This window comes from Podarcis gaigeae, assembly GCF_964106915.1.
Source record: "Podarcis gaigeae genome assembly, chromosome: 10".
In the NCBI taxonomy this organism is placed as follows: Eukaryota; Metazoa; Chordata; class Lepidosauria; order Squamata; family Lacertidae; genus Podarcis; species Podarcis gaigeae.
In genome coordinates this window covers 8,806,806-8,833,638 of record NC_139686.1, presented here as the reverse complement: position 1 = coordinate 8,833,638, position 26,833 = coordinate 8,806,806, and the positions used below count along the sequence as shown (strand labels likewise).

The following is a 26,833-nucleotide window of genomic DNA, read 5'->3' as shown; positions in this document are numbered from 1 at the left end:
ATGAGGCTGCTGATCCCTTATTTTGGAGGCTGCTGTTCCCTTATTCTCAAATCTGAAAGTTGACAGCTATGCTGGGAAGGGCGGGGTATAAATAAAATAATTTATTATTATTATTATTATTATTATTATTATTATTATTATTATTATTATTATTAAAAAATCTCCAAGGAAGGAGAGCCCAAGATCTTGAGGATGAGAGACACCGTTGTTGTTTTTGCAGTGACAAGTTTTGCCAAGTTGCAAGGCTGGAGGCGACGCCTCTTATCCCTCCCTCCCTCCCTCCCTCCCGGAGAGACCACTCAAAAGTGCTTTCTGCAGCGACAAGGGGAACAAAAGAGCCGAGCCAAAGGCAGCTGGAGGGCTCAGAAGCGTAAAAGTCTTCTTTGAGGCTTTTTCTCTGGGGAGGAGGAGGAGCCAGCAAAGCGAAAGGAAAAAACGAGTCCTGCAGAAAACCCAGCGGCGCCAGGGCGCAGCTCTTCCGGAGAGGCTCTCCATGAAGCCGTGGCTTCTCCTCTCCTGCTTGCTGCCCCTCCTGGGAGCCGGAGAGGGTCGGCATCCCGGATCCTTGCATCCCAGGGGCAGCGAGGGGACGGAGGAAGCCGCCTTGCAGGTAGGTGTGAGCGGGGAGAGGAGAGGGAGAGGCCGCCAGGAGTCCCAGTCCTTGCGCGCTGCTGGAGGCGAGATCTCCATCCTAGTCCCAAATGTGGCGGCGCAGCCAAGGCACACGCGCGTAACCAACACATATTTAAAGCATATGGCTTCTTCCTCGCCCTCAAAAAATAAATACCGGGCATCAGATATGGGGGGTTACAGGTCCCAGGATTTTGGGGCGGGGGAGTCATGCGCTTTAAGGGTATGGGGTGCATCTGCTGCACAATTTACTCCCGAGCCGACCCCGCTGGAATTAATGGACCCAATTGAATCCCAGACATGGATTTCAATGGGTCTACTCTCGAGTAAAGCTTCGTTGGCGACCACCCCCTTCCAGATCCCCAAGTCTGCTCTTTAAATTATGTTCTTAATGCTGTATCCTACCTGGGGTCTTTGGATAAAGGGAGGTGTAGATATTGAATTATTATATAATAAAATATATAATATGTATCATATTATTATTATTATTATTATTATTATTATTATTATTATTATTATTATAACAACAACAACAACGTCCAGCGCTGCTTCTCATTGATACCATTAGCTTCTTATTCAGCTGGGAGTTCATACAAAAGTTACGAGTCTTGTTTACTGTGGCACCACCTGTATGCTGTTTCGGACTGAATCAAACGTGGAGCTTGCCGTTTAAAAGGTTGGAGGAAATAAAATAACAAAAAGAGGGGTGGGAAAACAAAGGGTGCAGAGGGAGAAAAATGGTCGTGTATAGCTGGCTTGGAGTTTAAGGGGTTAAGGAGAAAGACATACAGGAAAAGTGGGTTTTGATGTGCAGTTGAAGGAAGAAGAATAAGCCCAGTTTCAAAGATGTTTCCCCCTGTGAAATTGACAAGCAGTGAACAGCAGATGCTTAGGAGACTATTTCCAACAAATATTTTTCAGTGAATAAATCAAAGTGGATAGTTTTTGTACTCCTCATCTTCACCACAAGATGTCAGACTTGAAAGCCTAAATCCTGAAAGTGGGGCTGTTGTTGGTGAAAGTTTATTACAGTGGTACCTTGGGTTACACACGCTTCAGGTTACAGACTCCGCTAACCCAGAAATAGTGCTTCAGGTTAAGAACTTTGCTTCAGGATGAGAACAGAAATTGGGCTCCGGCAGCGCGGCAGCAGCAGGAGGCCCCATTAGCTAAAGTGGTGCTTCAGGTTAAGAACAGTTTCAGGTTAAGAATGGACCTCTGGAACGAATTAAGTACTTAACCTGAGGTACCACTGTATGCCGTACTAATTTGGTGAGCTATGAAATTCTCTGCTGATTTGGCTGCAACATAGATGAACAAGGAATTGCTCAGAAATTGTGGGTCCTTGTGGTAGGTTGGTGCTGTTCAGCCAATTCCTGTCTTGGCATAAAAAACCCAAATGTTTGTGTGTTTAGCATTTTTTAAGTTCAGCAAGTAATCTTGTGGAAGTGCAATCATTGGGCTTTGAGAGTCCCTCAAAGCCCAATGATTGCACACCTGGTGGGTGTGAACCACTGGGGAAAAACCCCATTGTACTATCACTGTTTACGTTAATTCCATGTAACTGATTACATACCCTCCAACATTTCTCCAGTGAAAACTGGACGTCCCATTCCATAATGATAATTTTACAATTTATACCCCACATATCTTACTGGGTTGCCCAGTGTTTTTTTAATGTTTAATTTTTTTTATATTAAACATGAAAAACATTAAAACACTAAAAAAAACACTTCCCTATACAGGATTGCCTTCAGATGGCTCGGGGGGGTCAGAAAACTCCATACCCTCTGTCAGGGAACTGCCATCGCAACTAGCAGAGGAGGCGAGGCTCCACAGCGATGCTGGAGAGGGGCCAAGTAAGGAGAGAGGCAGGTCTCCAGCTGGGGAAGATAATCAGCGCTACACCAGGGATAGAGGGGGGCCAATGGGGGAAGCAGAGAGGAGGCTCCAGGACTCTTTGCAGGAGACCAGCGAGGAGAGCACAGGTCCTCCGCTGCCCACACCCACCCTGCGCAGAAGACTTCCGCGCAGGGAAAGTAGGCGGCGACTTGGCGTCAAAGAGCTTCTTTGCTGGAAGAGGTTCAAGAAACGCCCACTGACGGATTCTGCCAGCGACTGAACAGCCACGGAGTGGATGGCTTTCCAGCGAGAAACGGTTTAACCAGGCAACGTAGCCCAGAGAGGCGGTAAATTATGCACAAGCAACCTCTAAAGCCATTACACCCTCCAATATTTCTCCAATAAAAATAGGGACGTCCTAAGGAAAAGTGGGACATTCCAGGATCAAATCAGAAACCAGGACGGCTTCTCTAAATCAGGGACATCCCTGGAAAATAGGGACACTTGGACATTCTGCGATTATGGCGTAAGGCACACTTAAGGCACGTTAAATGAAATGTGCCTATAGGCAAACAGAAAGCTGTGTGAATGAAGAAAGAAGAGAATGTAGGAAAAATTAAGGGATGGGTGCCGGTAAGACTCCAAATAAAGAGAGATGAGAGAAAAGTGAAATGAAATCCATTCTCTGTAGCACAGTCCAACATTTCTCCAGAAGTGCCTGCAGGTTAAGTTCCCAAGATTTGGAGCAAACAGCAATTTGGGTTTTCAGTAGAATTGAGCAGCTTTTGTAGGGCAAAATAAATAAATAAATAAATAAGGGGGAAGGAACACTCAGAAACAGACCTGGAAAGCCCAGACCTGTGCCTAGAAATGCAGAGAAAAGATGTGAATGAACCCACTGCCATTGATGATTTAATGGAAGATACAGTGTTACAGGAAAAATCCGAGGGCTCCCTTGGACAAAACAAAGACACCAACCAGGATAACTTGGAGCAAAACAGCAGCCTGTAGGCTTGGCCTTCATTGAACTGTTGCAACAGGGTATTCCCCTCACTTGCAGGAGAGAGGAAAGACCCCCAAGAATAGTGTGCAAGGTCTTATAAAAACTTTTGAAATTCCCCACCTCTAGATCAAGCCCACCCCCAGAAACATCATGCATACATTACAGAAAGGAGGGGTTGAGGGAGGAGTTGGTGGTAACCTGAGTGTCTTGTCACCTGGCTGGTTCCTCCCTTCCCCCCTTCCCCTGAGTCACTTCCAGGTGACAGGGGGGAGTTGGCAGTTTCCTGCCCCCTGAGGGAAGATCTGATCATTGTCCTTTGTTTCAGTCCATACTGAATCCACTCCCATATGCAAGTTCTTTGTGATCTTGATTGTCTTCTGTCTGGGATCATCAGGGTTGGCATAGCAACTGGGCAGGGCTCCTGTGGATGTGCTGAGATTAAGGGATTATGGCTGACCAGGACTAAGCCACCCCCCTTTGTTAGTTCTTGTCATATGGAGTAAAAATAAAAATGGAACAGTGCAAATCCGATGTATGGTTGATTTTCTATGAATTTATAACAGAAATGTGGCGTATGTAGTGTGTGAGTGTGAAGTTTATACAAACAGAATGATTGGGGTGGGGGGGGTTCCTGCTACAACAGTCATACCTCGGGTTACGAACGCTGCAGGTTGCATGTTTTTGGGTTGCGGACCGCACCGAACCCAGAAGTACTGGAACGGGTTACTTCTGGGTTTCGGCACTCACGCATGCACAGAACCACAAAATGATGTCACATGCTTGCGCAGAGGTGCCAAATCGCATCATGCGCATGCGAAGACACAGCGCTTCAGGCTGCGAACACTGTGGGCTGCGAATGTGCCTCCTGCACGGATTACGTTCGCAACCCGAGGTATGACTGTACCTGTATGGGAAGAAGCACCTTATTTGGTTAACTGTGGTGCTCCACAGTTGTTACAGGTCAATGTGGTAAGTCAAAAGAGGGCAGGTATTATCGCCAGCTGATAGTACAAAGTGGGCGCCCAAGCTGTGGGGCTCCAGGTACCCTAGACAGACACTTCCATCATCCCTGATTGTTGGCCATGTTGGGCAAGGCTATTGCGTCCTGGAGTCAAACACCTAGTAGGCCACCGTTTTCCCCATCACTGATACAGTCATACCACTTGTTACTTTTGGTTCAGGTTACGTCTTTTCAGGTTATGTCCTGCGGCGACGTGGAAGTACCGGAAAGGGTTACTTCTGGGTTTCGCCACTCGCACATGCACAGACGCTCAAAATGACGTCACGTGCATGCGCAGAAGCGGCGAGTCGTGACCCGCGCACACGTTCTGCTCATGTTGAGAACGGGGCTCCGGAACGGATCCCGTTCGCAACCAGAGGTACCACTGTATAAATGTTGGGCCAAGCTACACACACATAACAACTACAAATGCGGATTGCTAATTCTCAGATAAATCTCTTATATTCCATTACCCCCCCCCAATGTAACTTGTATTTTTGATCCCAAGGAAACACTTGGGAAACAGCAGAGGTAGCATCCAGGTTTGTTGACAGGCCTCTGCCTAGTTATTGTTGTTGTCATGTTTCTGTCTTGAGAGACAATGGAGTCACAATATTCTATGTTAATTAGTGATGAAATAGCATGGAAAATTAAAAAAAACATTTTTTTTTAAAACACCAATAAAACAGGGAAACTTTTGGTATGGCAATTGATAAAAAGTAAACAAAATAACTATGTGAATCGAATAAAGCTTAATGGTAGGATAACTGAGAAACCAAAAGAAATAAGGGAGGCTTTTGTAAAATATTTTACTGATCTTTACAGAGAAAGAACTGAAGATAAAACAGGATAGAAAACTATATTAAAAATAGTGAATTACCAAAGATAACAGAGGATCAAATGAGGGTATTAAATATAGAAATTTCAGTTCAATAAGTAATTGAGGCAATTAATCAAACAAAAGTAGGGAAATCCCCAGGGCCAGATGGAATAACACCAAAATGTTATTAAAAACAAAATAACAATAACAAAAAGAGGAGTGGGAAAAACCCAAGTGACCTCCCTGGGCACAAGCCTGAGCAGTTTGTCTGCAGGTCTTGGGCTGCCCAGGCGACAAGACCCCCATCTCCGCCTCGCTGATGTGGTCCAAAGGAAAGCAGAACAAGACATTGGGCACTAGCTTGATTGCAGGAGTTGCCAGAAGGAGGTTTACAAGACGCCGTCCAACAAGCATACAGACAGACTTCATTACATTTCAACAGTGTAATTATGCTTTCGTTTTTTTCAGGAAAGCATTAAGAGAATCAAGCATTTGAATTCCTTTTCATCTAGCGACAACGCTACTGCTGTTTATGGAATAAATAAATTCTCCCACTTGTTTCCTGAAGAATTTAGAGGTACAGAGTATTACATTACAAAATATTTAATGCTTTTGCAAACAATACCATAACAATTACAGATAGGTAGCCGTGTTGGTCTGCCATAGTCAAAACAAAAAAAATTCCTTCCAGTAGCACCTTAAAGACCAACTAAGTCAGTTCTTGGTATGAGCTTTCGTGTGCATGCATGAAGAAGTGTGCATGCATCTGAAGAAGTGTGCATGCACACGAAAGCTCATACCAAGAACTGACTTAGTTGGTCTTTAAGGTGCTACTGGAAGGAATTTTTTTTTGTAATACCATAACAACAACAACAACAACAACAATATATTATTATTATTATTATTATTATTATTATTATTATTATTATTTATACCCCGCCCATCTGGCTGGGTTTCCCCAGCCACTCTGGGCGGCTTCCAACAGAATATTAAAATACAATAGTCTATTAAACATTAAAAGCTTCCCTAAACAGGGCTGCTTTCAGATGTCAGGTAGTTGTTCTTCTCTTTGACATCTGAAGGGAGGGCCTTCCACAGGCTGGGCGCCACTACCGAGAAGGCCCTCTGCCAGGTTCCCTGTAACTTGGCTTCTCGCAGAGAGCGAACTGCCAGAAGGTCCTCGGCGCTGGACCTCAGTGTCCGGGCAGAAGGATGGGGGTGGAGACACTCCTTCAGGTATACTGGACTGAGGCCTTGGCTTATCTTCAGTGCAAGCTATTTTGACATCCTTTTGATATGATTTGGTGTGCCTGAACATCATGCTAAGCTAAGCAGGACTAAAGTGCTCGTTTCTGTCTTGAGAAGATCTATGGTCTCCCTAAATTTCAGACTCTCTGAGCTTCAACCTGTCAGAATGTTTCACTATGCATGTTGCTATAACGATTAGTACTTTTGCGGCTATTAATCATCCCTTTCTCAGTTTATTTCATTTAACCATCCCTTTCTCTAGCAGGATCTTTTCCCTTCATAGTTTTATATCTCGGGGTCTAGGGTACACCTGAGAATGAGCATTCCAGACTTTTGCAGAAATTCACCAGAAGCAGCTTAGTCATGCTGGCCACATGACCCGGAAGCTGAACGCCAGCTCCCTCGGCCAATAAAGCGAGATGAGTGCCGCAACCCCAGAGTCGGCCATGACTGGACCTAATAGTCAGGGGTCCCTTTACCTTTTTAAACAGGGTTGCCTTCAGCATGAGACTCTTAATCTCAGGTTAGTGGGTTCAAGTCCCATGTTGGGCAAAATATTCCTGCACTGCAGGAAGGTAGACTAATAATCCACTTGGCCCCTTGCAACTCTACAGTTTTATGGTTCTATGATTATCCCAGGCCTTTGGTGTTTTAAACTGTCATTATGATGTGCTTTATTTTTGCGTTTCTGTACTGTGAAGCGCTGTAAATCAGAGGATCCTTGGATGAAGGGCAGTATCTAGATTTTATAAATCATAATGACTGGAAAAAATGCAAGTGTTTGGTTTTTAGAAACAATGTCTCTGAATTGGCTGTAATCAAAACTAGAAAATAACAGAACTTTTGCTTTGTTTTATTTTAAAGCTACTTACTTACAAAGTAGACTTTTTAAAGTTCCCAAGTATGTGCCGGGAGCGAGCCTAGAGGGCACAGAAACACCATTACCAGCGAAGTTTGATTGGAGGGACAAGAATGTCGTTACCAGCGTGAGGAATCAAGAAGCGGTAAGTTCCACAGTTGATTTTCTGCCTAATTTTGGACTGGCTTCCCTCAAAACTCCAGCAACCTTAAGGTAATATAATGAGGCAAGATGATAAGAAGATAAGAAAGGGAAATTAACACAGAAATAATAAGTAATGTTTTAAAATACCGTATTTTTCGGCCCATAGGGCGCACTGGCCCATAGGGCGCACCTAATTTTTTCGGGGGAAATAAAGGGGGGGAATTATTACCCCCCCCAGGCGCGGGGCTGGGGCAGGGGAAGCCAGAGCTTCCCCCGACCCCAGCCCCCAGAACAGGCAGCTCTCCACAAGCTGTGGGAGAGCTGCGCAAAGCCCGAAGCCTGGGGGGCACTGAGGTCAGCGTGCCCCCAGGCTTCGGGGTGCAGGCAGCTCTCCAAAAGCCGTGGGAGAGCTGCGCAAATTCACGCAGCTATCCCACGGCTTGTGGATAGCTTCCTGAAGCCTGGAGAGCGAGAGGGGTCGGTGCGCACCGACCCCTCTCGCGCTCCAGGCTTCAGTGAAAGCCTGCATTCGCCCCATAGGATGCACACACATTTCCCCTTCATTTTTGGAGGGGGAAAAGTGTGTCCTATCGGGCAAAAAATATGGTAGATAGGGGGATGTGCAACCTTTTTTGTTCTTTAAGGGTATACAGTATCGTTCGGTAAATGTACGATTAGGAATTGATAAATCAACAGCTGTTGAATAATGGGAGTTTAACATCAGGAATGGATTGTGAACCAGAGATAAGTGTGTACTATTAAGCAGCAAAGGGGGGAAACAGGGACACATTTAGGACGAAGAGTGGGAGGTCATCTTTTCTGCATTAATCTTTATTTAATTCGGCATTGATTTGTTTAATTTGGAAAAAAACAATAAATTGGCAAAAAGAAAGAAAAGATAATACAGTGAGGGCTCCAGCGCCCTTTTGAGATGAGAATACATCTGCATTGTTGACACTGCAGTGGTCCATTTTTATAGCACCATTTCTCTGGTTGATATGAACTGGCCTTTTCATTACAGGTAGTAGAAAAGCCGAGTTAAAGCCTCTGGACTTGCCGTATTTTTTAAAAAAATCCAACCATGTCTGTCTACAGCTGCTGAAAATAGATGGGATAGGCAAATCTGGAAAGCACTGCAAGACAGATTACTGTATAACTGAGAAATGTGTCCTTATTAACTCAATGGGTGTTGCTCAGCTGGCAGTAAGGCTTTTCGGTCGTCCTCATACAGTCATAAAGCCACCCTAAATCTGCTCTGGAAAGTTTTTTGCGGGGAGGGGGCCCTCTAGAACAGATATAGGGAAGCACAGGGGGACAGGAAATGCCTGAAAATTGCTTCCTTCCCTGTTCCACTATCTGTATGGAACTATGTGAAAAACAGGCTATATTGAAATAAATTTGTGGGAAAAAAGTATGAAGGGCAACTAATGACGATTGTTTTTCTTTTTCTAAATAATTTTAAAATTAATTTTCATTTATAACAATCCAACAAAAGCCACATTAATACAATACCAAATTATAATACGATTAAAAAGCCAATTATCCAATACCAATTTTGAATGACTTCCCGTGTTCTGGATTTCAGGGAATGATGTTCTTATTTCGTCCTGCTCCAATACTCTTAGTTAGTCCAAATACGACAGTTCCGATCTTGATCCTTTATTTTAACAGCCACTGATCTGATGACTTTTGTTTGTATTTAACTGTTCCATATCCATTAATTTTGCTAGGGGAGTTTTTATCCTATAAATTTCCTGTGTGAAATGTTTGTTTTACATTCATCTTGACGCTTCCTGTTGTAATCCATCACCCATCTTTTCCAGTGTGGCGGCTGTTGGGCTTTCAGCGTTGTCAGCGCGGTAGAGTCCGCGTACGCAATTAAAGGGAATGTTTTGGAGAATCTCAGCGTGCAGCAGGTTATCGACTGTTCATACGAGAATAAAGGCTGCAGCGGCGGCTCTACGGTTACTGCGCTGAGTTGGCTGAATCAGGTATTCATTTCTTACAAACCCACAGGCTCCGTTAACATGTGACAGTGTTGGGTAAAGAGAAGGCAACTCTCAGACTTGAAAAACACGCCCCTCTTGTAGTAGATCAAAGGTTGCATAGTCCCAAATACACTGGTAACTTTGGTTGCGAACGGGATCCGTTCCGGATGCCCATTCGCAACATGAAAGGCCCGCAACCTGAAGTGCCGTATCTGTGCAGGTGCGCGGTGCGATTTGGCACTTGTGCGCATGCGCGAAGCGCGATTTAGCGCTTCTGCACATGCGGTGAAACCCGGAAGTAACCCTTTCTGGTACTTCCAGGTCGCCACGGGACGCAACCTGAAAAAACGTAGCGTGAAGCAAATGTAACATGAGATATGACTGTATTGTCTCCAACTTTTGCCAATTAGATATCTCCAGGGCTGTCCTAAGTCAGGCAAGATGGGCAATACAGTGGTACCTCGGGTTACAGACACTTCAGGTTACAGACTCTGCTAACCTCTGCTTAGTACCTTGGGTTAAGTACTTTACCTCAGAATGAGAACAGAAATTGTGTGGCGGCAGCAGGAGGCCCCATTAGCTAAAGTGGTACCTCAGGTTAAGAATGGTTTCAGGTTAAGAACGGACCTCTGAAACGAATTAAGTTCTGAACCAGAGGTACCACTGTAGATGGTCCTGCTCCAGCATCTGCCCATCATGTCACCTCCGTTGAGGCAATATTTCTCCCACCCTGACATAAGTTGAAATCTAGAGTACAGCTAGCAGGCTCTCATCTTCCTGCTCTTGGCAGTGCCATTTTTGCCAATTTTCTATAATAACGGCTCAAAAATGGCATTTGTTTTGCAATTTTGCCAAAAAAGCTCAACTTTTCTATCTGAATTTCCACTGTTTGGCCTGGGTTATTTGTAAGAAATCAACCTTTTATTGCAGCAGTTACTTTGGAACTCCCTGCCTATTGACAACACGCAGGAGCCTCCACTGCACCCGCTAAAAACATATTTGTTTAGCAAAACCTAGCTGGATCCATAGAATGTCGACATGTGTTTTAATTCACTTTTAGTTCCTCATTGGTTTCAATTATTTTTGAACGTTTAAAATAATTGCTTTCAACTGTTTCTACTGATAATTTTATTGTTTTATTCTTATAAGCTGCTGACTTTTATTTATTTTAAATCAAGTGATATATACATTTTAGGAAGTAAATAAAATAATTTAAGTAGTGCAGACTCTGGCGTGACCAAAGCAACTTTCAATAGCACAAAAATGTGTTGTTATTTAATCACAAGCAACTCGTTTGATTCGTCTTCTTGCAGACACGTGTGAAAGTGGTGAGAGATGCAGAGTATTCTTTTAAAGCTGAAACAGGAATGTGCCATTACTTCAGTCGTTCTGATTTTGGAGTCTCAATCACAGGCTATACCTCTTATGATCTAAGGTAACAACCAGTGAGTATTTTCACAGGGTCCTCCCCCCCCCCCCCAACTAGCCCAGTAGATTCACATTCCAAGTGACTACTACGGTTATAAACCTCTTCAGTACTGCACATGTGGGACATCTATGGCCTTCTGGGTGTTGCCGAAAGTACAGCTCCTATAGAGGCAAAGGTAAAGGGCCCCCTGATCATTAGGACCAGTCGTGGCCAACTCTGGGGTTGCGGCGCTCATCTCGGTTTATTGGCCGAGGGAGCCGGCGTACAGCTTCCAGGTCATGTGGCCAGCATGACTAAGCTGCTTCTGGCGAACCAGAGCAGCGCACGGAAACTTCATTTACCTTCCCGCCGGAGCGGTACCTATTTATCTACTTGCACTTTGATGTGCTTTCGAACTGCTAGGTTGGCAGGAGCAGGGACCGAGCAACGGGAGCTCACCCCGTCGCAGGGATTCGAACTGCCGACCTTCTGATTGGCAAGTCCTAGGCTCTGTGGTTTAACCCACAGCGCCACCCGCGTCCCTACAGCTCCCATAGTCACTGACAAATAGCCATGCTAGCTGCAGAGGCAGCATGAGTTGAGAGTCCAACAACATCCAGAGGATTCCAGCTTCTCATATTTCTACGTACTGAGCATGCATGCTAGAGATGCAAACATGTTTGCTTTAAGAAAACATGGAAACTATCATAACAGACGTTCTTAAGAAAACATGCCTCTCGTCTGTGTGTGTGGTTTGGGAGCTGCACGGTCAGAGAAAAAACAATGCTGTCCAAGGTTGTAAAGACTGCAGGGAGGATAATTGGGTGCACTCTTCCCGCCTTGGATCAAATCTATGCTTCCAGGCAGTGCCATAAGAAAGCTGCAGAGATAGTGCAGGATAGTGCACACCCCGGAAATGATCTCTTTCAGCTTCTGCCTTCTGGAAGAAGGTACAGGGTTATAAAGACTAGGACTAGCTGCCTGAGAAACAGTTTCTATCCAAATGCGATTTTGGTTTTAAACACAGTGTAAGGTAGTCTCTGTGGGAGTATATTGTATTTAATTATGGTGTATCAGAGTTTTTAGGGGGCTAACCAGGCTGGGATAGCAGGCTTGTTGGTTTTTGAATGATGTAGATTTTTTTCAATTTCGTTGTTCTGTATGGAACAATGGCAATAAAGATTATCGTATTGTATCGTCTTTTATAGTATTCAGCAGCAGTTTGTTGAACCTTGCTAAATCCTGCCTCCCTTCTGGAGTTTCAAAGATCATACATGAATGTTGGCATTCCAGGTAGAGAGAAAGACTTTGACCCCTGGTGCAGCAAATGCGTCCACAGTTCTCATTTCCCTTCCGAATGCAGAGCAGTCATTGACTGCAGAGCAGGATGACTTGTCAATGCAAGAGGATGCACAGAAAGTGTTTTTAACTTCCATGACCGGGCTTGTACTGTTTGTGTTTCTTTTGCAATGCATGCCCTGCTTTTCTCACTTGACCTGAACAAACAGTGCCATGGAGTACAACTTGTGTTAAAAGCAGATAGTTCTTACTTGAGGTTATTTAACTGGGTTCTACGTGGGGGGGGGGAGGTTTGTGAATCATCTTCAGAATAAATGGTGGTGGGAGAATGGTTTACAAATAGCTATAGAAATCAAGAGTGGTATCCAGCTGGTTTATTTCCATTGCGGGAAATGAAAAATGCTTTTAAGAACATGCTCCTGGAAAAAAAATCTGAGTTCGCACTAGCCAAATGGTCTAAAATTGTTACTGCATTAGAAATTAAAGATACCAAAACTTTTTGGTCACTTCTCTCAATAAAAGTTATCACTGATTTCCCTAATATAAGCGAGGAGGCTTGGATTTCACATTTTACTGCTGTTTTTTATGATCACCAAGTTTGTAAAAAGGAAAATTTTAAATTTGCTCTGGCAAAAACCAAAATTTCAAATTACTGTTGAGGAGATGAAAAGGATAATTTTTTCGTTTAAGCAAGGGAAATCACCTGCTATGGATGGCATTCCAATAGACCTGTTGAGATTAGATGTAGAATGGTGGGCCATTAAACTTGTGCCGCTTTTTAATTCTATCTATCACTCAGCCCTTGTACCTAAGTCGTGGAACAACTCAATAGTGGTACCAATCTTTAAAAAAGGTGATAGGAATTGACAAGAGAATTACAGGCCTATGAGTTTGTTACCATGCATAAGTAAAATCTATGCCAAATCTCTGCTTATTAAATTGGAAGAATGGATGCCGACAAAAGGCCTACCTGGTAAAGAGCAGGCTGGTTTTAAGGCAGGCTCGTCAACTCTTGACCAGTGTCTAGTATTAAGTCATCTTGTGGATAAATATGTCATGAGAAATAAACGAAAACTCTTTGTGGCATTTGTGGATTTAAAAAGTGCCTTTGATTCGGTCGACCACAACAAACTATGGACTAAACTAGAACACCTTGGTATCGACCCATATCTACTTACACTGATTCAAAGTTTACATTCTAATAACCAAATATATGTTAAAGTATCAAAAGATGGTAGACTTGCAGGTCCTATTCTAAATAATCGAGGAGTTAGGCAAGGCTGTATCTTGGCCCTCACCCTATTTAATCTATTTTTATCTGACCTACCATTATATCTTCAAAACGCAGCCACTCATACTCCTTATTTAAACAATAGCCCATTCTTTTTATTACTTTATGCAGATGATGCTGTAATTATTTCACTCTCTGTTTTGGGTTTAAAAAAATTATTTAAGAGTTTCTCAAACTACTGCTCTCTCAATAATCTCAAAATTAATTATGATAAGACAAAGATTATGCAATTCGGAAAGAGAGGGAACCCAAAAGGCTGTATAATTAATGGACATCTAATACAGGGAGTTAAGCACTTCAACTATCTGGGAATCACATTTAAAAATAATATGAATTGGAATACACATATATGTGCTGCAATAGTTAAGGCCAAAGTGACAGCCCACCACATTAAATCCTATTTTTTTTCTCCAGTAGGAAACAGATTTATTCCAGCTGTATTGCAAGTGATTGACATGAAACTTTGTGCCCAACTTCTATACGGCACACCAGTGTGGATTTCAGGTGACCTCAAGAGGTTGGATAAATTTCACGCATCCCTTCTGAGGTCATTATTAGGACTTGCAAACTCTGTAAAATATGAAACAATATGTTGTGAGCTGGGAATATTGCCTTTATCAGTAAGAGCATGGCTGAGGACCTTGAAATATTGGATCTTCCTCCATTATAGAGCCCTATCCCCTAATTCTCTACTTTACGATCTTTTAAGCGATAGTGCAATCTACAATCTATCATTGATTTGTAGGAGAAAACTGGATTTGATAGGGCTCACTTTAACTGACTTTGAAATCTCTGATCCCAAAGATACATGGGAAATTATCAGGAAGACTCTCACAGAAAACAGTGTTCTCGCCATGCTTGAGGTTGCAAAGCACAGCACCTGCTCTCCTATCCACTTAAACCTCCCTTTGTGTAGAGATTTCCAAAAGGGATACATGACAAATGTGAAGAAACATGAATTGTGTAGGCTGTTTATGTTGGCCAGATTTAACATGTTTCCCTCGATGGTAGTGAGAGGAAGATACTTAGCTATCCCAGAATCAGAGCGTCTCTGCAAATGCAGAAAGCAGGAACCCGATACTCTAGAGCATATATTCTTTTCCTGTGATTTTGGCAGTTATGCCAGAAGACAATTATTTGAGGCCCTAAAATTTAATAGACAGATTTTTACACAACCAACTGTTCAGGACCTGCTGGCGGACAGCGATGATCAAATTACTTTAATAGCGGCTGAATTTTTAAGCGCTGTCCATGAAGAAAGAATGGGCCATGACAAAGAGACTTAGCGGTTTTTAATGGTAGGTGATGTTGCTGTGTTGTATTATATTATCTATGCACATCGATTTATTTCTTGGAGCTAAGAATAGGACTGGGATAAATTGTGTTCGCTGAGCCAGTATTTTATACAGTCTGTATATGATGTTTGTCTGTTAATGTGTGGTGTGCTATGCCTAATAAAGGATTTTGAATTGAATTGGAAGGCATCCATTGGCAGGGTGGAAGGAGAGATAATCTTTGCAGATTGGAGGGTGGGCAGAGGCTACAGAAAGAGATGTATCTATCGGCAAGATGTCTTCCCACAGCAAACTGAGCACCACAAGTACAGTGGTACCTCGGGTTAAGTACTGAATTCGTTTCAGAGGTCTGTTCTTAACCTGAAACTGTTCTTAACCTGAAGCACCACTTTAGCTAATGGGGCCTCCCACTGGTGCCATGCCACCGGAGCACAATTTCTGTTCTCATCCTGAAGCAAAGTTCTTAACTAGAGTACTATTTCTGGGTTAGCGGAATCTGTAACCTGAAGCGTCTGTAACCCAAGGTACCACTGTACTATTCTAGCAATAACACTGGCAAACAAGTGGTCCGATCTGAAAAATACAAATATTTAGGTTACAAAACTGTAAAAATAAAGAAAACGTAAGTTTGCAAAACAATAATTACCATGTGGTTAGGGTAGATCAACGTCTGAGTGTCCACTTATCCCCTGTGTAAATATGACATATCGGCAAAAGTTGGAAATTGAAAGATAACTATAGCATGTACATGAAAATCGTTTTCAGATTTGAAATCAGCATTGAAATAACACATAGTGGTACCTCAGGTTACATACGCTTCAAGGTACTGAGGTACCACTGTATAAGAACAGTTGAAAAATCTCATGCAAAAGAAAATGGAAAAAAAAAAGTTCCCCAGTATACTGTGTACACCAAGGGAATACATTTTTTCATACCTGCAACCGTACAGTGATATACACGTCATTTTCAATGCTATACATGTCATGTTCAATGCTATATAAGTCACTTACATTTATACTCATATTGTACTACTTTGGCTATGTGTTTAATAAAATATTGAATTCTTCCATTGTGAAAAACAAAGATTATGGTGAAAAGTGAAAAACATGAATTAAAAAAACCTAGATCTTACGGAAAAAAACCAACTTCAGATATTAAACCAGCACGTCGAAATTAGGTTAGAACAACTGCAGGTGTCAATGCAACAAAAATTTTGTTCCCCAGTGTGAGGAAAAAATAAGGTCATGGCGCAAAATGTGATTCTTGTCAGATGAATAGACTTCTCTAAAGGCTGGCTTACTGTGAGGGCAGTTCCCAAGTAGCATGATACACAAAACCATGAAAGAGTTCTTAATTAAAAACACCCTTGTTGAAATTGCCAGTTTCAGTAGCCGTAAAATAACATAAATAGGGTTGCCCTATTTCAAAAAGTGAAAATCTGGACACAAAAGTTGCCTGGACACTTCTGAGAAGGCTTGCCATACACTCAGGTTTCCCCGGATAATTTTAACAGTTCCGCTCAGATACTGTTTGATGGACAATTCCTGAATGTGTCCAGGAAACTCCAGAGGTATGGCGGCTCCAACATACCAATACTACTCTGAATAACTTCTGCTTAGTACAGCAAGTTCATTTCCTGTACTATAGACTGACTTCTGCAACCTAAGCGGCCAGATACCTGCCAAACAAAAGGTGCTCAGCAGTTGGTTGGTTTCGAACTATTTTGATGCTAGACTGAATTCTGACCCTGAGGGACTGGGACTATTCTTCTTATCTTGCAGTGGCCATGAAGACGAAATGATGAGGATGCTAGTTAAATATGGGCCTTTGCCAGTAATTGTAGATGCAATCAGCTGGCAAGATTATCTTGGGGGCATCATCCAGTATCACTGCTCCAGTGGAGAAGCAAATCACGCTGTTATAGTTACTGGTTATGATACGACAGGTGAGTTTTCAACCCCCAATTAAATGATTATTAAAGTAGCAGTTCAGAGAATATTAGTGCCATCCCAAACATGTCTGTGTTCACATGGCAGTTTATTCCGTTCTCCTGATGTTTCCCCAATTGTTAATTTCAGCATTTTATCTGAGCTTTCACAAGACAAGAAAGCCACAATCTAGTGGAACAGAGTAGAACTTTAGTGCTCATTTCTGTGTTAATTGGTTCGGGGGGGGGGGGCATTTGAAACTGTTACCTCAGAAAATTGCAGGAGTAAAGTGACAAAGTTTGGGATGGTATTGTGGCATGCGTTTCCTTTTTCTATTTAAATAGTTTTATTAAAGATTTCATTGTGCAACAAACCATAACAAAAGTTGGGTGCCTCCCCCTCTCTCTGCCAAGTGGTGGCAAAAGCCTGGGTCCCAGACAATCACCCAGGGTCTGTTCCTTTTGAGAACTACCGTAGCTTTAAGAAATATTCTTTTTCACCTATTCACACCTTCAGTGTGCATGGAGGCAGTCCAGATCTTACAGCATGGTCATTTAAAGAGGGATTTGGCCCCACAGCATTGCAGCCAGCCTTCAGCCAGCCTGCCCAAGATGGATCCCAGCCTCTCCCCACCCCCGTCTGGTTCACAGATGCCCTGAAGTCCTTCATGGAATCACCTAGGGGTCCATTAACCTCCAGGTTAAGAACCCCTGGTGAATTGCATCAATACAATTTAACATAACACACACCTCTGCATATTGAAGTACTATGTGCTAGCTAAGCCAGATTCTTCGTAAAGAATCCAGATTCTGTTTTGTGGCTCTGCTTTTAAGTCTCTCCGTGTCTGTCCAATGAAAGGCATTAAAGTTTGCTGAATATGTCCTAAACAAAACAAAACAAAACTGACTGAAATTATTTTACAGGTAGCATTCCTTATTGGATTGTTCGAAATTCCTGGGGCACTTCGTGGGGAATAGACGGCTACGTTCGCATTAAGATAGGTTCCAATATCTGTGGTAAGTTGAGGAAAAGGCACCACAGTTGATCCTTCACATTTAGGCCTCCGTATGCGTTCTTTCATGGCCCTATTTTGAGAGGCTATTTGAAACTTCAGGTAGACGCATTTTATGTTCCTCCACCAAATGTTACCGTCCCAGGATGAAGATAAGCACAGCATCAAAGCAAAGCCATTAGCATATTATCAAAGCATGATAATATAAACGTATATGAGCTCAATTGTGCAACAACGACCAATTAGCTTGGGGTTATTTTGATTACCAAAATGGCGCCTGCAGGCCTTCCGGAACGTTTCAACAAAATACCCCATAAAAGCAAATGGTTCATGAGCAACTTAGTAAGGGACCCCTGACCATTAGGTCCAGTCGTGACCGACTCTGGGGTTGCGGCGCTCATCTCGCTTTATTGGCCGAGGGAGCCGGCGTACAGCTTCTGGGTCATGTGGCCAGCATGACTGACCCGCTTCTGGTGAACCAGAGCAGCGCACGGAAACACCGTTTACCTTCCCGCCGGAGTGGCACCTATTTATCTACTTGGACTGGTGTGCTTTTGAACTGCTAGGTTGGCAGGAGCAGGGACAGAGCTACGGGAGCTCACCCCGTCGTGGGGATTCGAACCACCGGCCTTCTGGTTGGCAAGTTCTAGGCTCTGTGGTTTAACCCACAGCACCACCTGCGTCCCTTGAGCAACTTAGTTACTTCTGAGTAAAAAAGCTGGGGGGAAAGAAGCTCAAGTATAGAGACAGTTAAAGCACTACTTATTCCTCCGAGGCCGGCCGTCACCCACTTCTAATGCAGTGATCAAAGCTACTCTGCTAGGACCCTCTCCCATTGCTTCCTGGCAATATTTGTGGTCTAAAATGAAAGGGTGTTCAGTAATATTGGTACAGCATGGGAGCTGTTATGTAGTGAAGTTTCACCCTGGGCCAGCAGGGGGATACTGTAGATAGTTTTCACTCAGGTCTGTAGATAGTTTTCACTCAGGTCCACGTCAGTTATTTTAGGCGGGAAACTCTGGGTTGTTGTTGCTACAATGTTGACAGCCGGCTGCCTATAAAAGCAGGCCGGCTGAGCTGTTTGCTGTTCAGTTCTGTCCAGCTTACAAGTAAAGAGCTGCTCTGGAGAAATCGCTGTGTCATCTGCTATGTTCGCCCACAACTTAACAGGAGCCAAGGAGTAAGAGATGATGTGCAATAATACTTTCCTTTGTAAAGGATTTATCCAGTGATCCAGTGGTTAACGTTGATCTCGTTGCCTCCTAGGCATCGCTGATGAAGTTTCTGCCGTGTTTGTGTGAAGCGGTTGCTTTGAACGCAGAATCGGTGACAGATATTTCCAACACTATTTTTCCACCATGTGAAGGAGTTTTATTCTTGGGAAGGGACTTGTGGGCATTCTGACGGCAACAAACAGAAGAATCCCCTTCCAGCAAGTGCCATAAAACATTTTTGGGGGGAACTTGATATCTGCTTTGCAGCGTATTCTAGACCATCAACTGTGCAAACAGAAGGAATTTTATATTACCTGCTCTAGTCTCAGTTTTGGGAATCTTGACTCCACCTGCACTTAGCACAGTATTTTAAATAAGAGTTGTGATTGTGGTCAGAGAACTGGATTTATATCAGGGAGGCCTGAGTTCATCAGCTAGCATATTCCTGCTGTACAACCTGTGCACACACTCTGCCTCAGTTCCCAGTCTGTAAAATGGTAACATCACACCTCACAATAATTTTGTGATAACAAAATACAAATTTATAAAACATGTTGCAAATTAAAGTCAGAACTATATGTATGTTGAATGTACAGGGTGCATCCCTCTCATTCCAGCATTTTGTAGAATATACTGATAATAATAATAATATTGTTTTTAGTTTATTGATTTTATCTTTTGAATGTTTAAAGGAGTTATTTTTCTACTGATTTTACAGATGATTTTATTGTTCTTTTGTAAATTACTTTGAGGTGTTTTTTTTTAACAACCAGTGTATGAACTTTATGAAATGATTGATAAATAAATAAATAAATAAATAAATATAAATAAATAAATAAATATTTGCAGTGCTGCAGGAGTAAGCAGCTGTGTTCTCTGATATTTTCTGCTAGTGCTGAGCTCTCCCACTCCTGTTCTAAACCCTTTATATATTCTCCAGGAACATGGCATCGCTTTCTGTTTAGTATATGTTGCTTTGGGGCCAAATCTAGTCTTTGCTGCTCCATTTAAAATACCTCCAACATTATGTAAAACTGACTTTTGTTTTCGTTATCAGGAATTCAGTTTCCATCTCTTTGGCTCTAGCCTGGATTAGCCTTAACACACAGTTGTGATTAAAACATGACCACAACTTGGCTGGATTGATTTTTTTTTTTACCCACTTTTTAATTTGCATCCGTCATAAAAACTTCTCTTCTCATGAGGTGGCCAAAGTCTTGGAGCCTCAGCTTCAGGATCTGTCCTTCCAGTGAGTACTCAGGGCTGATTTCCTTCAGAATGGAGAGGTTTGATCTTCTTGCAGTCCACAGGACTCTCAAGAGTCTCCTCCAGCACCATAATTCAAAAGCATCAATTCTTCGGTGATCAGCCTTCTTTATGGTCCAGCTCTCACTTCCATACATCACTACTGGGGAAACCATAGTTTTAACTATACGGACCTTATACAAAGTGCTAATGACTGACACAAAGACGGTATGGTTTACCAGGAGTGTTCAGTACAACGCTAAGTGGGGGGGCAATGTGGGGATTTTCCAGAGTCACCCTGAAGCTGAAGAAGCAGAGGAAACTGAGGATGATGATCAGAGTTCGAATTCCAGTTCAGTGGGCAGTGCTTGTGCTGATGTCAATGACAGCGATGACAAAGCAGACTACAAGAGCGTGAAGGCCTCACTCAGACCATTTGATGGGTCTGACACTGAATTGGAAGAACCACTGTTCACCATTGGCCACCATTCTCCTAAGAAAGAGGAGATGAGTGCTGAAGACTTGCATCTAGTATGCAGATCTGAAAGGGCCACAAAGGGCAAACCTCCAAAGAGGTATGCTGATGAGTTTGCTAAAACAGCAACTGCTGCTGTTAGTAGCTCAGAGAAGGTGAGGGAACCTTCAAGCTTCCAGGAGTTAACCTCAAAGGATGCAGAGCCATGGCTAAAAGCCATGAAGGCTGAACTTGATTCCTTAGAAAGGAACAAGACCTGGGAGCTGGTTCCAATAGTACCAGGGATGAAGCTGGTTGACAGCAAATGGGTCTTTAAGGCCAAGACTGATCAGAATGGCAAGGTATTAAGACACAAAGCCAGACTGGTCACCAAAGGTTTTTCACAGGTACCAGGACTGGACTACCACGAGACCTACTCACCCACCGTCAAGTATGAGAGCATTAGACTTACGCTCAAGATTGCTACAGAAGAAAAGCTTCACGTTTCACATCACGACATGAACACAGCTGTTTCGTACAGGGTTCTGGGGGAGGAGAATTACATGTTTTCACCTGATGGAGTGAAGGTAAAGAAAGGAATGGTCTGCAAGCTATAGAAATCCCTATATGGTCTCAAACAGAGTGCCAGGTGTTGGAACACAAAACTAACAGAGACATTGTTTTCTCTAGGTTTTCACCAAGGCAAAACTGATCCATGTGTGTTTGTCAAAGAGGAGGGGCAAAACAAACTTTATTGTGTATGCTTTATTGATGATCTTTTTTGGAAGAATCAGGCTTTGTACCAAAGCACCCTAGCTCAGCTGCGAGAGCACTCTGAAGTAGAAAGAAACCAGGCAGGTGATTTTTTGGTACACCAATTTCAAAAAATTGCTGATGTGTTAACCAAGTTGAATATGGTTGATGCAAATCCTGTGGACACACCGATGGTAAAAGGTTTCCAGGTAGATGATACTTTGGGTAGCATTTTCTGACACTACATTGTACAGATGCATACTAGGCAAACTGAATTTCATTGCCAGATGTTCAAGACCCAATATAGCTGTAAACACTAATCTGCTTAGCAGACACGCTAACAACCCTACTGTTCAGGATTGGAAAGCTCTCAAGCGCATAGCACACTATCTGAAAGGTACTATGCACTACAGACTCAGATTCACTAGTGTAGTGATATTGGAAAATCATAGTATGTTAAAACTTTGGTTCATGCAGGAGAGAAGCATTGTGGGAGAGTCAAAACTGTAGAATTCTGGGGACGCGTATCTGGTTCTTTTAATTGCAGACTCCTAGTCTTTAGAGGTGTGAATCAAATTGCCTCCTTTGGGCAGGAAGAAAGATGTTATCTGATTTGTAAATTCTGACAGTTGGGAGTCACAGATGTGGAATGGTGTGAAAAGGCTATCAGGTAATTTGTAGCTTAGAAGAGTCTGGTGTGTCTCTGGGAATGAAAGGGGAGGCTTTGATCACCAAGGCCTCTGCAAATATACGGAGTTCAGCTGTCTCCTAACAATCGGGAGTTATTGTCTCCACATGCAGCCATTGGCGAATTGCTAATTAATATAAAGAACGGATTGGCCCCTAAGTTTTGTCTCCACATGGGATTCTATGGGATAAAACTTCAGGGAATTGAGATGCAAAATGCAGACCATCTTGTCATGCAAATCCTATGCTACGTGAATTACCTTGCCCGAGGGCGTGGGACCAGTAGAGAAACATTTTTGCGTTACTATACTTTGAACTGTCAATGTTGTGAGTATGTTTTAGTTAGCTATACTAAGCAATGTTTTTATTTTCTTGTTTGTAACTTTTAAGAAACGTGCAAGCTTTTATTTTCTGAATGACCTTGTCAGTCCCTTGTCCCTCCTCGGGGAAAAGCCCCCAAGAGCGGCACGCTCTTTAAAGAGCACGCGGCTTCTGCGTGCTTTTGCAGGAGGTGGAGGAATTCCAAGGTATACAACTCCCTGCCGACATTGACTTTGAAAAAAATTACCAATCCGCCTCAGAAGAGGAAAAAACCATGTGGGATTCCATGGGTGCTACAAAAATGAATGGCATTTGGCTCCTCCCAGATGGCAGAACCGTCCTGCCAAAAGCCTGGACTCCAAAATTAGTGAGGGTCCTTCACCAGCAGACTCATTGAGGAAAGGGAAGGCTAATAGAACATGTCAAGAGGTGCTGGTTCGCTCCAGGAATAGCGGCCGCAGCCACAGCAGCCTCAAAGAATTGCATCACCTGTCAAAGCTTTAACCCCAAGCGTGAGCCCAGAAAACCCCCAGGAGCTAGACCTTGGGCTTTTGTTCCCTTTGAAAGTTTACAGCCCGATTTCATAGACTTACCCCAATGTCAGGGCTTCAAACATGCCTTAATCATAGTGGACAAATTCTCTTTGTGGGTGGAGGGATTCCCCTGCCGAAAAGCCACCGCTTCAGTAGTCGCTAGGGCCCTTTTGCAGGACATTATCCCCCGGTATGGTGTACCTCGCCAGTTGGACAGTGACAGGGGAACCCACTTTACTGCTGAGGTAGTGCAACAGGTGGCCCGAGCCCTCCAGATAAAATGGGACCTCCATACTCCATACCATCTGGCTTCGTCTGGGCAAGTAGAGCGTATGAATCAAGAAGTGAAGGTACAGCTGGGGAAGCTTTGCAGAATTACTGGACTGAAATGGGTAAATGCACTCCCGCTAGTTCTCCATAACATACGGAGTGCACCCACTGCACCTTTAAAACTGTCCCCCTTTGAACTCTTATTCGGGAGACCTCCTGTCTATAACACCTTATTCCCCCTCTTGGAACTCGAGGTGGGGGAAGCGGAACTTACTATGTCATTCAGCTTCAGAAACAACTACAGCGCCTCCACCAGTACGTGGCTATTGAAGGACAGAATCTACCCATTGATGTCACAGCCCACTCCTTCCATCCGGGTGACTGGGTCCTGGTCAAGGTATACCAGAAACTGCCCCTCCAGCCTGCCTGGGAAGGCCCTTACCAAGTGCTTCTAACCTCGCCAACTGCTGTGAAGGTGGGAGAAAATAACGCCTGGCTCCACCACATGAGGTGCAAGGCGACACTGCCACCCCAGGAGGTGCAGGAGAGCCACGGAGAGGACTACACCTTTGAAACCCCGCCTCCCGCTGCGACTTCCTACATCAACGACAAGGAGGAACAGACCAGATCGGGGTCAGAATCGGGCCCAACAGACTGGACCAGATCGGGGTCAGAATCGGGCCCAACAGAAAGGACCAGATCGGGGTCAGGATCGGGCCCAACAGACCGGACCAGATACCACCAACTGGACCTCCGAGATCGTCCCGGACACCGACGCCATCAAACTACGCTTCAAACGTGTTTGACAGCTCTCCGTTTCACAGCCCTTCATTTGACAGCTCCGTTGTGAGCCGGCTCCACAAATAAAATTAGTGGCATTCCCGACCGGATAGGGATAAGACTGTTGGCAAGGATTGGAGATCAGTGTAGTTGGATAATTATCACAGGGTCTCTGATATAGGTCAGCGGAAATTGACTTGAAGGGGGTGGCCCGCCGGTGAAGGTTGGATTCTTTGGTATGGACGCTCAGGCTGTTATCGACACTGCAATTGCTGCTAATGCCACAACATTGGGTCAAGGTGAGGCATCTCAATGCTTCAGGAATCAGGTTAAAAATAGCCTAAAAGTCAATGTCAGCTTGACACATGCACAACGGAGCGCACTATCAGATATGTGTGGTTTTCCTTTATTGTTTATGGGTAGCACAGTTGTAACAAATGACCATCCAGTGTTAGTTGCTGCTCGTGATTTGTGCCGGGACATCTATGAGGCTAACTTTCAAGTAAGTACAATGACAGAGCGTGCGTTGGTGGTTGGCGCCGCAGCTCGTGAGATTAGGAAATACAGTTGCAATCCACACATTCACTACTATGTTTATGTTTTTTTTTATAATAATTTTTATTAAGGTTTTCCAAATTAAAACAAATCAAAACAAATTAAATCCAATCTATAAACTTTTTGCCAATAACTAGGACTTCCCCTCCCTACCCCCTCTTGTGTTCCAAATCTTCCAAATAAGCAATTAAATTCAACAAGTTCTTATCCCCAAATTACACTCATCATCAATAACCCAATTTATCCAAATTCCCATCCCCTAAGATCGATCTATACCCTTCCACGAGTTTCCCCCTTTCAAACATAGTACAGATGGAAATAAGATAAATATGAATAGTAATTTTACAACCTTTGGATTCCAATTTTCCCTCCCCTCTTTCCCCTTTGCGTTTCACCTATCCCTCCACTTCTAATATCTTCCTGGAGTTCCCACATTACACTATGTCCCTCAAGTTCTTTGCCAGTCTTTAATTACGGATGTCCAATCGTAGAAGGAGTCTATCAAATAAGGGCCCATTTCTTCTATCCAGGTTTTTATATCCAGGAGTAAAAACTCCAATTTTGTATCCATAAGCTTGTCAAACCTGAATATCCCAAATGTTCCCCCAGTTCTGTCCAGTTCTTGTTATTTCCTTGTTCTTGTCAATCATTCTCCTCCTTTTTATTTCTCTGTTCTCCCACAGAAATGTTCTTTTTCCAAAAGTTTCTAGTGTCTCTGCAGAGGCTTGTTATTCATGGAGCAAAGCATTGCATCATGTTCCTTTCATTTTCCAACAAATAGTTCCATTGTTTCCTGTAGTGTGTAGACCTCTGTAGACAAAATAATGTTCCATTCCTGCAGTTTCCCAGGAGATTAAAAGTTCCATTCAACTGTTCAAGTTTCCTGTGAAAAACACATGCAATATCCCTCGGCTCCTCTAGGTGGATTGCAGTAGCAAAGTTCCCTTCCAGAATCACATCCACCAGACCAAATAGCTTGTTGACCGATATTTAAAACAGTTTATATTCAATTTATAACAAATATAACCGGCAAAGTCCTCATAACAAAATCTCTATTTTAATCTTCCTTTTTGACAGCTCTTTGACAGCTGTCAAAACCTCCATCGCTTTTCTCCAGGCAGTTTCACGAATCGCTCCAGGGATTCCGGGGGGGGGGGGTTGCTTTTTTAAAACAATTCCACTTTTCTCCTCCAGCTCAATCTTATAATTTTCCCTCGCGAAGTTGCTGATTCGGCAAGATAAGGTTACACTCGATCTTAGTTGTCCAGTCCTTTGTTTTGGCTCTTCTACAATTTAGGGGTGGGCTGACTTCCTTTTTTCCGCCTCCCCCGTTCGCTCCGAATTTTAAAAAATTATCCCCCTTTTTTTTAGTCCATATTCCAATTACTCACGGGTTCTTCTTTAAAGCCGAATTTTCAATAGAAGAAGTCAGCGCTCTCCGCCGGATGGCATGCGGCTGCGCTCGGCAGGGATAGCAGAGAACTCAAAGCACCACGCTTCTCCCCGGCACCCGATCCGTAGCCTTTAAAAAGGCTCCTTCACGAGTCGGGAGAGCGCTAACGGTGCCAGCCGAGTCTCCATGTCCACGGCCTCCTCTGGCCGTGGTTTTTAAGGGTCCCCGCATCGCCGGTGCGGTAGGACCCAGCCCCTGCCAAGCCGGCTCCCTCCGGAGCTCGGAGGGAGTCCGCCATTCGGCGATGGCGCCGACCCGGAAGTCCACACATTCACTACTATGTTTATGGAGGAGAAAGTAAAGATTATGATAGGGTGGTGCGCCCAGCATTAAATGACATTTGTAATGCTTTGAGACGGAAGGCCTCGAAGAAAAATCGGAGGATATTTTTGCCCTCTGATGTTGATATTGATGTCTCTAGAGAATGACCATGTGTGAAAAGGTATTTTGAGATGAAGCAGGTGCTGGAGGATTATATGGTGCTGCATAAGTTACCTAGTACGATTCACATGGAACCGATTGAGTGTAATGTTTTACTTTTTGAAGATTCAGTTTATAACTTTTCAGCACACGATTTGTTGGATATCTTTTTAAAAACTGGTGCTGCTGTTGCTTATGGTTATGCTTTGTTGCCAATGGAGTTGTTGTATGCAGAACTACCAGAGAACAATTTGTATACATTTCAGGAAATGTCTGGTGACGGCATTTTAACTTTTAAATTTGGATATTGCAATGGTTATCGCCACAAATTGGCATCTTGGCGAACATTGTTAGCAAGCCCAGTCATTAATGGGAAAGACT

At 43.4% G+C, this 26,833-nt stretch overlaps 1 protein-coding gene across 1 annotated transcript; it reads left to right on the top strand.

Annotated features, from left to right (window-relative positions):
* The first annotated feature begins 309 nt into the window (after positions 1-309).
* On the top strand, positions 310-19,783 carry CTSO (cathepsin O). The gene is made up of 8 exons (XM_083700879.1): positions 310-610; positions 5,764-5,872; positions 7,408-7,547; positions 9,370-9,537; positions 10,848-10,969; positions 16,609-16,772; positions 17,679-17,771; positions 19,034-19,783. The coding sequence occupies exons 1-8, from the start codon at positions 494-496 to the stop codon at positions 19,066-19,068; spliced, it is 948 nt and encodes a 315-aa protein (XP_083557005.1). The 5' UTR covers positions 310-493; the 3' UTR covers positions 19,069-19,783.
* Positions 19,784-26,833: the final 7,050 nt, after the last annotated feature.